At 48.4% G+C, this 17,347-nt stretch overlaps 1 protein-coding gene across 1 annotated transcript in view; it reads left to right on the top strand.

Annotated features, from left to right (window-relative positions):
* hh (hedgehog signaling protein) overlaps positions 1–15,577 on the top strand; it is a 183,719-nt gene extending 168,142 nt beyond the window's left edge. Inside the window, exons 2-3 of the mRNA XM_050177362.3 lie at positions 744–1,005; positions 13,632–15,577. Of these exons, the coding sequence (XP_050033319.2) occupies positions 744–1,005; positions 13,632–14,314 (945 nt within the window). The 3' untranslated portion in view covers positions 14,315–15,577. The remainder of the gene's footprint in view (positions 1–743; positions 1,006–13,631) is intronic.
* The last annotated feature ends 1,770 nt before the right edge of the window (positions 15,578–17,347 follow it).

The following is a 17,347-nucleotide window of genomic DNA, read 5'->3' as shown; positions in this document are numbered from 1 at the left end:
CGGTGCAAACGCCGCGTACCATTTTTGTTTTGTGTTGTTCTCCCTCTGACTGAATATAACAGTGCCACCAGAGGATGAGGGCAGACAAGACTATGCGCCGACTTGTAACAAGATTCTATTGAAATGAGGTACAAGTATTTGCATTTCATGGAAATCGGTATATGTATAAAATACATAGACATACGTTGGTGGCTTCTATACGTATACCAATATGCAAATTGATACATTGTGCTATGTCACGGCTGGTTTACTTCACTTTAGAAAGCACCGTCTGTCTTCTTTGCTGCATCGTTTTTCTGATACCATGGGCATCTTTACTCATATTCAATAAATGGTATATTTTATGTGCAGGTGCAGCAACCTCTTGATTCTCACTAGACCAAATGTAAACGAATTCTGCAACGAAAGATGGGGAAGGGGGAAAAACAGGATAGAAATTGATGCTCGTTTGGGGGCGTCAGTTGAACAGGCAGTGCGCTACCATGTCAAACAGGGTCCATGACCTTTCCCAGAGTTAGCGGGATATCTAGCCATAAACCTCAGCTGTAAAGTAGTGTTTGTCAGGCCATACTTGCACGCATGGAGATTGTTGGTGTCCAATTTTTTTAGAAGGCAATAATCTCCTAAGATAGGAAAGTCTATTATCTCGCGGCAATCCTCTATGTGGATGGCGAGAGATTTTGCTGGCACATGTCAAATCCTAACTCGGAGTCATTCAATGTCGCGTGCTTTTCTTTATGCAGCGATGCAAGAGCAAGCTCAACACGCTGGCCGTATCGGTGATGAACCAGTGGCCCGGGGTGCGGTTGCGAGTCACCGAGGGCTGGGACGAAGAAGGCCACCACGCGCCCCACTCGCTGCACTACGAAGGTCGCGCCGTCGACGTGACCACCAGCGACCGCGAGCGCTCCAAGTATGGCATGCTGGCTCGTCTGGCCGTCGAGGCAGGCTTCGACTGGGTCTACTACGAGTCGCGCACCCACATACATCTGTCCGTCAAGTCAGGTAAAGCGCGCTCGACGTCTGTTGCGTAGAAAGAACGAGGAAAATGTGCGAGAGCTGGCAGCTCCATCTCTCGGCGGCGTGCGCGTTCATTGGCCGGCAGAGCCCGCCTCCGGTGAACGGCGACATCGTTTCATCTCATCGAGCCTCGTGCATCTTTCATCAGGGTCACTCGCTTTGCCGACGCATTCCGTGTTGTTGACCGTGGACCGCCTGTGCGGTTCTCCCCCTCCGGTGCGAAGCTCCACGCCTCCCGCGGCGGCGGCAGCCAGGGCGGGCGATAGACCGGCTCGTAGCAGGTCACGCTCGCTACGTCCTGCAAGGCAGTCTCCAGTGGCACCTCTCGTATGCAGTGGAAACAACGTCGGTGCAGTCGAGTAAAACTAAGCTTCGAAAAAGAAAGAAATCCCGTTCTTGGCCGAGCTGTGAACAATTCGGAACAACCGTGTCATTAGCGAAGCCAATGGGGAAGAGGCTGCGCCGCTGAGGGGTCCTTCGAGTAACGAACTCCTTGTGGGCAAGTGAGTGCGTTGAGAGGTTCGTTGCGTTTTGGTTTGGCCTTACGGAGGCGCAGTTAGAACGCAGGCGAGAGCTTGCAGGGACAAGGAACGCTCGAAAAAACATTGCACAAATGTGACTGTAATGCTTTTACATTCCCACACGTAAGCACTCTTAAGTGTCTCTCCCGCATATTAGAGCGTGGCTCGTAGGGCCCAAACATGGTCAATCGGCCCGTCCGTTCCGCCCTCGTCCGCCCGCATGCAGATGGCTCTCTAGTGGAGAGGGACGACAGTCGCAACTTTCCCGTCCGCACGCCTGCTCGTCTCTTATTGGCTGGTTCGAGGCGGTCGGTGTCGGGTTTCGTCACAGCAAACATGGCGCTTTGCTCAAAGCGAAACGGGGACGCGAGGCCTTCGCTACAGTCGCGTCAGAAACAGTCTATTTTTCTCCTTAGGATTTTTACTAGAGTTATCTGGCACCCACGGAGATAGTTACCGAAGGCAGCAAGGCGGTGCACCCTTTCAGGCCTCCTCAGTGCGTGCGGTCGCAGACAGAAACTGACGGAGCGCAGGGAGTGTGTTGTGTTTACGAGAGCGTCGGATGGGAAATATTTGAAGCCGTCGACTTCGGATTTTTTTTTTCGTGCTTCGCGTGCGCGTCGCAAACGAGAAGTCCATCACATACACGTGCATATTGAGCAGGACACATGTTCAGTGCGTGGCGAAATCAGTAGTGTCCGATTGGCGCACCAAGTGAACACGATTGGCATATGCTCTTTTTATGCGGTTCGTTGCCGCGAAGTGGTGAACGCCAGTCCTTCGTAACTTTCGGAAGTAGTGATACGATCAGTAGCGATAAGCTTTTATTGTCTCGTTATCGCTGCCATTCCCAGTGTGAGCCGTTTTGCCACCCACGATGCGCCGTGGTGACCGCGACATTCTAGCTGTGTTCTTGCTGTTACGAAATGTGTTCGCAAGCTACAAACCGTGCTATATATATGCGATGCGTCGCAGCGTTGCTGGCTGTAGAAGTGCTCGTTCTACGCGGTGTGCGTGTGCTCAGAAGTGAACTGTGCAGAAGTATAGCCGATCACGTTTTTATATTTAGTACCCTTACAAATGAGCCCTATCCTACCGGCCTTTTCTGCTTTGTGCATGTACCGTTCGTTGTAGAAGTTGTTACTGCTCATTTTCAAGGTGGTTCTATTGTGTGGGAGTTTACAGAACATCATAACAGTTACGTGCGTCAAGACATACAGCCTTGTCCTGAAATGTGGACGCTCCTGACAGCACTAATATCATGAATGAAAATTTCGGGCAGCCTTGCTTTTTATCATGTGGACATTGGTGTGAATAGCTAGAATTTCTAGATTTCACGAAGTAAATTGCTCTATATTTTGTGATGCAACCAGCTTGGGAAATACCCAAAAATCCTAACAGTTTGTTTTTAGATGGTGACTAAGCACAGAGTCTGTTTGTGATGACACCAGTAGCATGGTAGATGAATACCTCATAGGTAAGAACTGGGTACTTCCTTCTTATTAAGTATAAATTTTGCATTTGCTGACAAAAAGAAATATGCATGTAAAAATGAACACGTAAGACAAGTAATAACATGTAGGTGTCATAGGTATGGTATTCAGCTAGCAGCCAGCAGAAATGCGTGAATGCAATTTCGCCTAGAGTTCTTTCTCACTGGCTAGCTATGGTCACGTTACTAATGCATGCAGAATTGGGTCAGCGAAAGTTTGCCGTTACTTTGTATATGCATCCTATTGGATTATCTGGTTCGTGTCATCTGTTTTGGCATGAGCTTTCAGTTTAAAGTAAACATAAGCACAAGTACCTGCATTATGTGCCTGATAAGTGTTTTACTTTCTATCCGCGTGTTCATTCTGCTAACAGTCATTAGCAAATGTGCATTTAGCAGACTTGGGCCTGCAAAGTTTGTCCATTAAATACTTTTCCGTTGCACTTTCATCTATCTGTAAGCTTACTGCTACCTATCATTCGTGGGTGTAGTATGTTGGACGTATTAAGTGGCTATCTCACTCATCTTTATTTTGCACAGGCCACAGTTCCACTCATTCAATGAACCATTTTCAGCTGCGCTGCCTATGAAAGGGGTGCCTCGCCTTATGTCATTCTTTAGTATGTTCATGGCCACAGTCCATTGCCCCTAAGAAATCAGCTGCCATCACAATGTAAAACGTGCCTATTCGCGGTCATGAGTGTATCCTCAACACAAATTTTCCCGATCTTTCAACATTAGTTATGTGATCTAAGCCAGCCAATGAGAACGAACTGCTGGCAAAATTTTCAACTGACTCTGCAGGCAGAGTGTCTGCTCCCTATATTATGTTAGCCACACTGTTTTGTCAGTGTGCTGCATTTATCTTTTTTGACACAAATTTATTATCTAGCCAGATAAGATATTGTTACGGGGTTAAAAACAGTCAGACGTATATTTACAAGATATTTACAATAATTGTAGCAGCTGACAACATGATAGACAGCGCGCGAAGTCCAGAGCGCCGTCTTCTTCCGACTAGGATTGAAATATCTTCGTTATCGTGTCACATGACCCCGGCGGCTGAAGCACCGGCTCGGTGCTGATTAGGAGGCGGGCGAATGGTACAACTTAAGACGCGCGACGTGGACCACGTCGGAGCGTTGCTGAGCCTCGGTTGGCTCAAGCGGGGCGATTTCGTACGTGACGTCAGTTACTTGACGCAAGTCACGGTAAGGGCCAGAGTAGCGTGAAAGTAATTTCTGCGAGAGGCCAACGCGTCGCGACGGTGACTAAAGGAGAACCAGGGCGCCCGGTGTGTAATGGACGTCACGATGGCGGGCGTCATATAAGCGCCGCTGATTGTCCTGCGACTCCACAAGTCGGCGTCGGGCAATATGGCGGGCTTCTTGTGCTTTGAGTATGGCTTCATGGGCGTACTCGGATGTGGAATTCAGACTAGCAGGCAGAACGGTGTCAAAAGGTAGCGTAGGGTCGCGGCCAAACAAGAGGACGAAGGGACAGAAGTCTGTGGTATCATGGCGAGACGAATTATAGGCGAAAGTAACGAACGGCAGCGCAACGTCCCAGTCGCGATGGTCAGTGGAGACATACATAGACAGCGTGTTAGTAAGAGTGCGGTTAAGGCTCTCGGTGAGACCGTTCGTTTGTGGATGGTAAGCAGTAGCAAGTTTGTGTTTAGTCGCGCACTAGTGTAGAATGTCATTGACAACTTGAGAAAGAAAGTAACGGCCTCGGTCGCTGAGGGGCTGTCGAGGGGCGCCGTGGTGAAGGATGACGTTCTCTAGGAGGAAGTCGGTGACATCAGTTGCACAGCTTGTTGGAAGAGCCCGTGTGATTGCATATCGGCTGGCGTAGTCTGTTGCTACAGCAATCCACTTGTTTCCCGAAGCAGACGTAGGAAAAGGGCCTAAAAGATCAACACCTACACGGAAGAATGGTTCTGATGGTACGTCAAGTGGTTGAAGGCGACCAGCAGGGAGCGTGGTTGGCTTTTTGCGTCGTTGACAGAGGTCACACGCAGCGACATAACGGCAGACGTCACGCTATAGACCAGGCCAAAAGAAGCGCCGACGAACGCAGTCATAAGTCTGTGACACGCCAAGGTGACCTGCAGTCGGTACATCATGAAGCTGGGCGAGAGCAGTCTGACGCAGATGCTAATGCACAACGAAGAGTCGGGCAGGGCCGTCCGCGTGCATGTTAGAGCGGTACAATATACCATCTTGGAGTTCGAACATGCGAAGAGAAGGATTGGGCGTCGTTGAAGTGAGCCGTTGAATAAGGTCTTGTAAGGAGGCGTCCCGACATTGTTCGGCTCAAATATCGCGAAATACAGCCAGAGAGAGAACGGTGACAGATACGCCGGTGGCAGAAACGTCAGGAGGGTCGACAGGATGGTGCGACAAGCAGTCCGCATCTTGATGTAACCGGCCGGTCTTGTACACAACTGAATAGTTGTGTTCTTGAAGGCGCAGAGCCCAGCGGCCAAGGCACCCTGAAGGATCTTTGAAAGATGAAAGCCAACAAGGAGCGTGGTGATCAGTGATGACTGTGAATTGGCGGCCGTTGAAATAGGGGCGGAATTTACCCACTTCCCAAACGAGAGCCAGAAACTCGCATTCAGTGATGGAATAATTGCGCTCAGCAGAGGAAGGAAGGCGGCAGGCGTACGCAATAACACGTTCTCGTCCTTGTTGTTTCTCTGCCAAGATAGCCCCAATACCGTGGCCACTGGCATCGGTACGGACTTCTGTTGGAGTTGACGCATCAAAGTGAGCGAGAATGGGTGGGGACGTAAGAAGCCCAATCAGCTCGGTTAAAGCACCAGCTTGCTCAGGGCCCCATATGAAGGCAGCGTCTTTCTTGAGGAGCTCATTGAGAGGGCATGCAACGTTCGCAATATTTCGGACAAACCGACGGAAGTAGGAGCAAACGCCCAAGAAACTGCGAACATCCTTGGCACATGTGGGCATGGGAAAGTCTTTCACTGCCCGTATTTTATCGTGATCAGGGCGTACACCGGAAGAATCGACGAGATGCCCGAGCACAGAAATTTCCCGACGACCGAAGTGGCACTTGGATGAATTTAGTTGTAGCCCCGCCTGACGGAAAACAGATAGGATCATCGATAGGCGTTCAAGGTGTGTCGCAAAAGCAGATGGACCACTTGAACCGTGTAGGAGGGCGTCCATCATTCGTTCAAATGTGGCCGGGGCATTACACAAACCGAGAGGCATCACTTTCAACTGATGCAGGCCAGTGGGAGTAATAAAAGCTGTCTTCTCGCGGTCCATGTCATCGACGGCAATTTGCCAGTAGCCGGAGCGAAGGTCGATGGACGAAAAATATTGTGCTCCATGCAGGCAATCCAGGGCAGCGTCAATGCGGGGTAGCGGATAGACCTCTTTGTTTGTTACCTTGTTGAGGTGTCGATAATTTACGTAAAATCGCCAAACTGTTGTCTTTCTTTTTAACTAGTACAGCATCCGATGCCCATGGGCTGCAAGAAGGTTCGATGATGTCTCGAGAAAGCATCTTGTCAACTTCATGTTGGTTGATATGTCGCTCAGTAGGTGAGACGTGGTAGGGTCGCTGATGGATCGGGCTCGCATCACCGGTGTTTATTCGATGTTTTACGAGAGATGTTTGTCCTAGAGGGCGCACTCCAAGGTCGAATATGTCCCAGTATGAAGCAAGGAGGCAACGTAGTTCTTGAGCACGCTGGGGCGGAAAATCGGGAGCAACCATTTTTGTTAGGGCATTCAAGTCTGAAGGGACAGGGAGCGAAGCAAGAGTTGAACACGAGGATCTGTCGCAAGGTAAAGCCGAAATGTGGTAGTCTCTGGCTGGCGTTATTTGCGCCAGGGATATTCCGCGCGGGAGTACTTGTGTACAGAGTCCAAAGTTCACAAGCGGAAGGCAGGACGTGTTGTCCGAAATCGTAAAGATAGTGTGAGGAAAAGCGACGTTATGCGAGAGCAGGACATACGGATTAGGGGATATGATGTAGTCACCGTCTGGTACAGGTGGAACGGGGGAGACACCTATGTAAATAACGGCACGGTGAGGGAGGCGAATATGCTCTGTGGAACATAGCCGTATCGGAGCACTATCGGGAGGGTCAATAGCAGCAGGTAGAGCGAGTTGCACAACACCAGCAGAACAGTCTATCAAAGCGGAATGTGTAGACAGATAGTCAAGTGCCAGGATGAGGTCATCAGGGCGAGTGCTTTAGAACATAGAATAAAACAGAAGTATGATGTCTGGCGACACTCACGCGAGCCGGACACATGCCAATGCTGGTGTTCCACCGTCGGCGACTTGGACCACAGGTGACGGAGCAGGAGTGAGGACTTTCTTGAGACGATTCCGAAGCTGAGAATTCATCACAGATACGTGCGCGCCAGTGTCAATCAGAGCCATAGCAGGTACACCATCCACGTTCACTTTAATGAGGTTCCGATGTGTGGGCAAGGTCAGAAGAGGATTTTTGCGTTGGGTCGGTTTGGCAGCATCACCTCCAGTTGCTGCACCCGTTAGTTTTCCGGAAGGATTCGCCGGAAGGAGCTAGGGGACGGTGATCGGCGAGATGCGGGCGATTGGGAGAAGCGGCGACGTGGCGAAGGAGAGCGGCTAGAGCGGGAGGCAGAGAAGTGTCTCCAGGACTTACTGGCTGCGTTTGCGGGGGGAGCCGAGGAGCAGCATGAGGGCCGTGGCATGGGCGGTAGGACCAGGGGTCGAATTCCACGAAGACCGGCAGTGACGTGAAATATGGCCGATACGGCCACAAGTGAAGCATATAGGCCTGTCGTCTGGAGTACGCCATTCGGCCGGGTTGCGATACTGCGTTCGGGCATTCAGGCTGCGGGTGAGTACGACAGTGCTGGACGGAGTGTAGTCAGGCCAATTAACAAAGCAGACGTTGGTCAAGCCAACGTTGGCCAATTCTTGGCGCACGATGGACTGGATCAATGAAACAGTTGCCTGGCAATTGTCGGGGCCATAGGTTGGGGTCGTCACAGGAGATGAGGCTTCTATTTCACGTCGGATGATATGTACGATGCCATCAGAGCGATTGGGAGTGGGCGTACTACGGAGGTCTTCGCAGATAGACGTAGCAGCCGTGTTAGGAAGGCGGCGAAATGGCTGGGCAATGCGGCGACTCTTGGCTTCTTTAAATCGCCGGCACTCCGTAATAATGGCTTGCACAGTGGAATAGTTCTTGAACAGAAGGAGATGGAAGGCATCATCTGCTATGCCCTTAATGACATGTGTAACCTTATCAGGTTCGGACATCTTCGAATCCACTTTGCGGCACAGAGCGAGCACGTCCTGGATGTACGTGAGGTAGGATTCAGTGCACGTCTGGACTCGCGAAGCGAGGTCTTTTTGGGCGGCGCGCTGACGTCCAACAGGCTTGCCAAACAAATCTTTGAGCTTCTGTTTACAAATGTCCCAGCTGGTAAGTTCCTCCTAGTGGGTCTGAAACCAGACGCGTGCCGTTCCCACGAGGTAAAATATCACATTAGCGAGCATGACGGTCTGGCCCCAGTGGTTGCTGGCGCTCACCCGCTCATATGGTTGAAGCCAGTCTTCAACATCAATGTCGGCGGTGCCACAAAAGGTTCCTAGGTCGCGGGGTTGTGCTAGAATGACGGTGGGCGTGGGTGCCCACGGGCCCGAAGCATCATCGCCTTGAGCTGGCATTGTAGATGCAGCCAAGGAGCGCCCGCTGCGTAAATCCGTCTTGATAATGATCCCGCAACCTTCATCAAAAATGTTACGGGGTTAAAAACAGTCAGACATATATTTACAAGATATTTAAAATAATTGTAGCAGCTAACAACATGGTAGACAGCGTGCGAAGTCCAGAGCATCGTCTTCTTCCGACCAGGATTAAAACATCTTCTTCGTCAGCGTGTCATAACATTGTCAAACCATCAACTTTAAGCGCACACACATGGTCACTCCTTTATTTTATCATATTCTGGGAATGACACCGCAACATCAGCTTAAAGGGCCCCTGAAACGGTTCGGACAAATTTTGTAACGCGTAGGGTACAGCTAAAGTTAATCAGTCGCACCACAATTTGTGTGGAATGTCCCGTATTAAGAGAGCTACGAACGATTACAAGTTGCCCTCCGCCACAACCATGCATTTTTTCCTCAACTCGTTCGCCGAGTGATCGGGGCTAAGCTCCGCCTTCACTGGCTCTGTGTCATGATGGCACGTAGTGTCGTCGACTTCCGGTTTTCTAGGAGCGAGCGCGCGAAGCCTCTCCAAACTCTCCGCCAGATGCTTGGCAGTCGACCCCAAGTGAGAGCTATCGAAGCAGCGTGCGTTGCGAGCATTCTGTCACAGCGCCGAACGTGTCTGGTATTACGGTAACCACAGGCGAGCTGGGCATTTCGACGTAACGGTGGAGGCATAAACTGAAACTGATGAAGGAACTTTAGCGTAGACGTACGTGAGCTGCCTGTTCGGTCTCCACGGTCCAGCCACCCGTTGGCGCAGAGCTTAAACAGCCAAACAAAGAGCTAATATTGCTCTAACCAAGTGTAAAACTTCTTAAACATTTACAAAAACAACATGTTAACGATTACGCTCCTGCCAAATATTTACACCAGCAGCAAAGAAGAATACACTTCGTTGCTGCTACTGCGTGTGGTTGAGCTCTGTGCCACCAGGTGGCTGCACCGTGCAGACCATTCAGATTTGCACTCCTGCTCATCCCACGAACGACACAGTCAAACGGTCAGGCTCTGTTTCCTTGCCCTTGCGTTTACCTTAATAACGCTATTGCGTTAGTAATCTCCCGGTGTACGGCCCTAAACGCGCGTATCCTGGCACCGATGGGATGGCGGCAGTCCGATGCGCTGCAGCCAGTCCGCTCGTCTGCTGCCTTGCAGAGGGACACGATGTCGCAGCTTGACATATTGCCAGTCGCTACGTTTGCAGTGCACAACGCAACAACGTCGAATCGTAATGCTCGCGAAAAAACTGAGACCGACTCTGACCGCGGAGCTCTCGTCAAAATGGAGCACGTTGTAACACAGGCAGACGACGCTCGCTGTCTGCCGGAAGTGCTTAAGTGTAGTGAGAAATTGTTCTTCTGCATTCTCTTTCTGTTTGCTACTTTCTATAGAAACAAATTAACTAACATTCTAACTATTACGAATATTATTTTTTCACATTAAAGGTGGAAAAATTATCGATGATGCGCCCTTAGCTTGCCCTACTGACGTCGATTGGGTGATTTAGGTCATATGGGTAGGGGCGGCTCAAAATTCCGTCGAGCAGTGTGCTGCGATCGGCAGCTATGTACATTATGAAAACTTTATAATAAATTACATGCTTTACGTGGAGCAGTTAGATGCGTCAATTATTGATCAGAAGGACCTACTCTAACGGCTCAGTACGTTTGTACAAAATCGTGAAAATCGTTTAAGCGTCCCTTTAACTTATGCACAGAGTTGACTTGCTCCATGTGAGAAAAAAAATCACTGCGTAGTTTATAGGAACTAGATTTCTGCGAAACAATTATTAATCTTTATGTATTGTTGTATAAGTTGTGCTGTTCATTTAATGCACACAGTAACACGTAAAGATAAATGTATGCGTATCTTGCATTTACGTGCATGTGTGTGCGAATAAAACAGCACAACTTCTAATATCAAGGCATGTTGCACCATCTAAAGCCCATCAAAGGTGGTGTATATGGGTACTCAGCTGACCTTATTTAAATTTTGTCGCATGGTGCACTTACAACACTTCATACCGTACTGTATCCGCACTGTATCCGCCGCATGTGAGAGTGCATATTTTCGACCAGTGCAGTACTTGAGATGGCAGCAGCTCCTGATTTACCTCTTGCCGTCGCTTATTAGAGGGATCTTGTTGATTATGCCATCCAAAAAACTCACATGGAGGTTTCTGTTTAGTATACCAGCAGTGAAATACTGAATGCAGCTGCACTTTTTGTATACTACTGAAATGAATGCCACTTCTCATCGTTCTGTCACGTGTTGTTCTTCAGTCATACACGGTGACTGTATTTGGCGTCATGAGTTCTAGGGTCATTTTCATTTGGGCCCTTCGATGAAGCGAAATCCGCCTCTTCAACAGTCAGTTTAGTGGAAAGCCACCACTGAACCAATAGTTCAAAGACCAATTCGTCCATGCTTTTCGCCAATCAGATAGTGTGCTGGAACTATGTGTGAAAATCGCTTAAGCTACACCAAGAAGCACACAGCTAAACCTGCTACATGTAGTTAAGTCATTGATATAGGCAGAGGAAGATGTAGCACGTATGCAACAGTTACTCATCCTTTGCAATGCGAATGACCCAAGCCTTCGCGAATATATCGGTCACAACCATCCGGCAGACAAGTGGGAACACTTGCGCTATGACAAGTGACATGAAGTAAAATAGTGCCAACATCTCAGCTGGTTTGTCGTGATTACTGTGCCTACATGTTTCTTGTTCATATTGGATAGGCTTCCTATTTTATTAAGTAGCAACTTTCACATTTACTGCGCTAATAGAGGCACACTACTGATACCAGTACTGAAGGAGGTATATACAAGTAGAGCAGAGAACTTATGGGTAAGTTCGAAAACATACAGGTAACACTACGTTGAACAAACTATTTTCACATTAGAAGATATACCACCGGCAATGAATGCACATTCAGAGCATGCAATAAGTGCCCTGTGTGGAAGATTAAGACCTGCGATGCCAAAAAGCTGTTAGCGTTTTGAATATTGACAAAGAAGAATTCCACTCTTTACTTCTTTGTCGGAGGGCAGGATGTCAAAGGAGAGGTGCGAAATGGATTTTGTATGTATTAATCCACTATGAATGTACTACACAAGTTGTGCCAAACATAGCTACCTGTGTGCAAAGCATTGGACAAGGTACCATATGTATGGTTGGCACATGAAACATTTTTTCCATTGAACATTCTGAGATCTAAATGTGAAATGCGTGCTATATTCAGCTTAAGAAAGCGCGTATACATATTGAATGCACCACAATGAGCTGATCTGAGAAAATAATTTTACTTTTCATGGTGTCACAGTTTGCTTATTAGAGTTTTGAACTTACAGATTGCTTCACATGTTTATAGCTAAAAACTACAGAAAACTACTTTCTTGCATTTTGACTGCGAGGTCACAACATGAGAATTTGAGTGGTATCCTTCCTCTCTATCGATGTGTCGTTGCACTATAAATGTAAAATGTCACACCTGCAAAGCTGAGCATCCACCCTTACATTTCAAACGCGTTTTTGAATACTCAGCAGTTATGCTTATAAGCACATTGTGACAGCAAGTCTAGACCACCTTAATTTAAGTGCGATGTAAAGGGTTGTTTGTGCATAGCCGAGCTGTTCTAGCGTGCCTGGAGCATACAGCATAGTACAGTGGCACGTATAGTCCAGGTGTAACAGTGAACAACTAGTAAGCAAAGCGATTGGTAATACTAAGCTGACCCATATGTAGGAGCATTATTTTATCTAACCGAAGCGCAAAGTTGCTTTCAGTGTACTCAATAACCACAGCTTTGATTTACCAAGTTATATTACTGCACACACACATCGCTGAAACAAAGTCTTTACAATGGTGAGCAAGCGAAGGCTGAAAGAGCAAGCGCGGAAGATGCAGCGGAGCCATGGCTTGTAAAGTGGAGGGTATGGCGAAAGCATGAACAGAAAAGCGTAGTGCGGCGACGATGGCTACGAGATGGCGCCAGAGTAGTGTGCGTTCTCTAGGAGGTCTGTCTGTGGCCGCTGCTGTGAATGCCACGCAGGCGCTGCCTCTCGCGATCTCCATGCAGATTAGCGAGGCAGGCGCAGCACACGCTTGACCGCGATAGCCACTATATCGTGAAGCACGTTCTATAGAGCTGCGCTCAAATTCGGTATTAGGGATAATAGTAATCGTAGGTGAATTTATCAGTTTGATGAAGATGACGTAATTTGGGTGCGTTTTTCTGCCGCGGCTTTCTGATGAAGTTGTGTACGATGAAGGCGGGTTCGCACGATGAGCCATGGCATTCATTGAAAGCCGCTATGCATTTAAATTGTTCTGTAGTTGTGTACGAATTCCACCTCGTTAGTTTTCTCCAGCAACATAGGTCCCAATGCCTTCGCTAACAGCTCTTGTAGACGCAAAAAAAGAAAATGTTCGGCTTAGTTTGGCAATCTGTCAGAGACGCGTGAAAATGAAGACAACGAGGAGAATGACGGTAGTGATATTAAGAAAACCGGGGGCGGTACCCGGGTCGAGGATTCATGAATAATGATCTCGTGAATCTGGTGGATGACTATCTCAATAACATGCGTCTGTCGGTTGCCTCTCCCAATTCACGCATTCTTTTTTTCGGAGACATTATTTTAATGAAAATAAGTGCTGCTGTCGCGCTGTCCCTGACATCGGCAAAACACGAATAACCTATCGCCAAAAGCTATTTGCTTCTTGTTCTCTAAGAGGTGTGTCGCCATCTTTCTTTTGTGTTTTGCTCACCCTGCTTGGACTTCTTGTCCGCAGTAATGCACAAATAAATACATAAAAACACTGAATTTTCATTGCAGAGTCTTACGGGTCGGCGCGAACTGGCGGCTGCTTCCACGGCGATGGCTTGGTGCAGACACCCGTGGGCGCCAAGCGACTCGCCGATGTGCTGCTTGGCGACCGTGTTCTGGCGCTCGGTGTTGACGGCCGGACGGCGGTGTTCAGCGAAGTGATCGCCTTCATGGACCGGCAGCCCGAGGCTGAGCGCGTGTTTTACTCCGTCGTCACCGAGTGCGGACGACATCTGACACTAACGCCTGGACACCTGGTCTTCTACGTGGGTCCCGACCAGCACGAACCAATGCTGCCGACGTTCGCTGCCCGCATCAGGCCGGGGGGTTTTGTGCTTGCTCAGGGAAGCGGGAACTACACAGGGGCGGGGCGCCGCTTATACAACGATGCGAGGACTCGTGACTTGCGGCCTGTGCGTGTGCGGGACGTGCGCGCTGTGTGGTTGTCGGGAGTGTACGCACCACTGACGAGAGAAGGTACTGTGATCGTGGACGGCGTGGCCGCGTCTTGCTACGCGGGCGTGCAAAACCAGGCGCTGGCGCACTGGGCTTTCGCGCCGCTGCGCTTGTGGCGTAGCCTGGCCGCTCCCTCGAAACCAACCCCGTGCGACTTCGACGGGGTGCATTGGTACGCAGATGTCCTGTACAGGCTCTTCTACCGGCTGCTGCCCCGCTCCTACCTCTTGGAATGAACCCCTCCTGCTAACTTATTACTTCCTGCATGTGCTTCACCCCTGTGCTCGGCAGCTGAAGGCTGTGGACTAGTGCGGCGTTCTCCGACCAAGCACCCTGTGTGACCTAAATGCCTTCACTTTCTGGATTTTCCGTCAGACAATGCAAAGACGGCGCTCTTCCTGCCCACGATAGGTCGAAAGCACTTTTAAACGCTCACACTTCTCGCTTCTCCTACTTTGGGTCATGTTCCCATCAGATGGACAAAAATGCAAGAATCGGCTGGCGGGCTAGTCGGTTAATGATCACAGAAAACGCGACAGACACTCGGTTGAGTCAGCGCAGTGTATGTATGCAGCTTGCTACCCGTCCTACAGGGCTTGCTTTCTGCGAGCACAAAATCACTTCTTGTAGCTGAAAACGTGTGTCGTGGTGTGCCTGAAGGTGTGAACCTACAGCGACATTGGTTTGAAGAATTTGTCCTGCAGGAGACCTATGCAAGGTTTTAATAACGATAAGATTAAGGAAAGGCCAAACCAGCTATGGTTTTCTTCTGATATGCTTTATATGTGAACCCGTCGTGAAGCGGCATTATCAGTTTTGGAACAGAAGCTGCCCCAGAAAGAACAGTTTTTCACTTATCATCTAGCCAGCCACCCCCAGTAGTGAAAAACAAAAATAAAAGCATACGGACAAGGCATTTAAGTCGAGACCTCCGCTTATTGATGAACTGCGGCCTGGAACAAAACTGTAGGCATGACAGGTGAGGGTCAAGTGTGAATGTCGACAATGTTTAACCTTAAATGGCCTGTACTTGTGGAGGGCTCAGCTAGCTGCCCTCCTGGATGTCTCATGCTACAGAGACCTAAATTAACGATGAACTTTGACGAAATGCTGCAGAAAAGGAAGCTAAGAGGCAGAAAATAGTTTTTCGTCAGTGTCTGGTGTTCTTCCTAATACTTTCGTTGAAGAATGTCGCAAAGTGAACACTACTCGTTTTTCATGCGTTCTAGTCATTCTCAGGTGCGTTAACGCGATGTACTCCCCAGGTGGCATGTTGTCTGCGATGTGGCTGACCACGTGGCAATGCAATTCATCAAGAATGTGCGGCTTTCCTCAGAAGAGTGCATGTGCGTGCAGCTGTGACGCCTCATTCCACAAAACCATGGTGTCTCACAATAAATGTTTCGCGTCTTTAGCAGTACACAAATAGCCTGATCTCTGAATTTATGGTTACAAACAAACAAGGTGCTTTGACGCTGAAATAAAGCTTGCGTCGAATACACGCGAAAATTTGAGTGCTTGTGTTCGCCAGGGAACTGCTGCAGTGCACACCACGCTGGAACGGTTGCGTTGCGTGCGAGCCAGGCAACATTCGGGGGTGTCGTAGTTGTCGAAAAATGCGTGTGCTATCGTCCAACGATTGAACCAAGCCAAGGTAGTCCTCGCATCTGCTGCCGCAGGGATCTTGTGTAACTTGATTCAAGAAACCAAGAGAAATCCACAAACCGCTCTTGCATCCGACAACATAAAACCTAGTAGCTGGTCTAATATCGCACGGGCATTGAGGTTATCCGTAATGGGGAAAGCACGAAGGATAATTCATGCAATATGCCTTTACTCAAGAACGCTAAGCACGCCTTAAAGATGCTTTCTTATTGGGTTAGTTGGTTCTGGATCGTGGGAAATGCTTAACAATGGGAACACTGGAACGGCACGGGCCGAAACTTTCAGCTACATTTGCTTCTGGAAGTTTAGGAAGTATGTAGGGCGTTTTATTTTAACGTTAACAGAATTTTCAAGTATCCTGCGTGTCATACATAATTGCATTCTGGGGTCTTACATGTCAACACGACGATATGATTATGAGGCACGCCGTAGTGGAGGCTCCGAAAATTTGGACCTTTAACGTGCGCTTGAATCAAAGTATACGGGTTTTTTCACATTTCGCCCCGATCGAAATGCGGCCTCCATGGCCGGGATTCGATCCCTCGTGCTTAGCAGCTTCAACACAATAGCCACTAAGCAAGCACGTCGGGGGATTTTACTTCTTGAACTACATTACTCTCAGAGGCAGACATTATTTTCACATGAAATGAAAGCGAATATATGACTAATTAGCAAATGTTTGCTAATTACCTTTTAAATTATTTCGTTTACGCGGCATATTGCAATTTACAGCTTGTATCCGGTATCTTTGAAATTATGATGCTCTTTGAAGGAATTCTAAGGACAAAGTCAATTTAGAGAAATGCGTCCAGACATTTTACAAACGTGTACAGAAAGTTTACAGAAATCTACTCAATAAGTAGACTTAATTGTGCTCAATGCCATACTAAATTTTTAAAAATTGGGGTAATGTTCTCATAAAATAAGCTGTATATGGCATAAACCGGACAAATGACAATAAAGAAACAGATGCGAATAATCACACGTTCAATAACACTTCGGTTGGGGCTTGTTGGTGCATGGCATTTTGAAGGGGAAAAATTCAGTGCGATGCCCAGGACAACCCACGAAGGGGTGACGAGACACGGACTTGTCTCTTCCTTGAGGGTTGTCCTGGGTTTTGCGCTGAGTTTTTCACCTTGAAACTCAACTTTGTCGCCGTTTAATCTGAACTGCTTATCTCTGTAAACATATACCCAACAAATAGTTTTTTTGTTGGGGACGCGGTAGTCAAGAAATTCAGTTATCCCCTGTTAAAGGAGCAGCTAAGCACTGTTGTACTGCGCAAACGCGTAGGTATCCATAATCTCGTAAACGCATGACGACATGCCTGCAAATGGCTCAGTTGACTTTGTAATAGCATTCTTTTAACCTTTCGGTTATGCACTTGCCAGTTTTCTTTCCATACGCCTTGCGGGAGGGAAACGGAACGGAGCAAGAGATCTGCGCAATTTGTAGTGCTCGGGAATTTGCAGTAGCGGTTAGAGCCCGCCATGTTGCTATGGTATATTCAGCAACTAAGTCACCGTTTCCACATAATTCAACGTTATGCGAGTGTACATTTGATCTTTCTCCTAGCCCACAATGTGTATATTTGCAAGCAT

Source organism: Dermacentor andersoni, chromosome 5 (genome assembly GCF_023375885.2).
Source record: "Dermacentor andersoni chromosome 5, qqDerAnde1_hic_scaffold, whole genome shotgun sequence".
Lineage (NCBI taxonomy): Eukaryota > Metazoa > Arthropoda > Arachnida > Ixodida > Ixodidae > Dermacentor > Dermacentor andersoni.
This window is presented reverse-complemented; position numbering and strand designations above follow the sequence as displayed.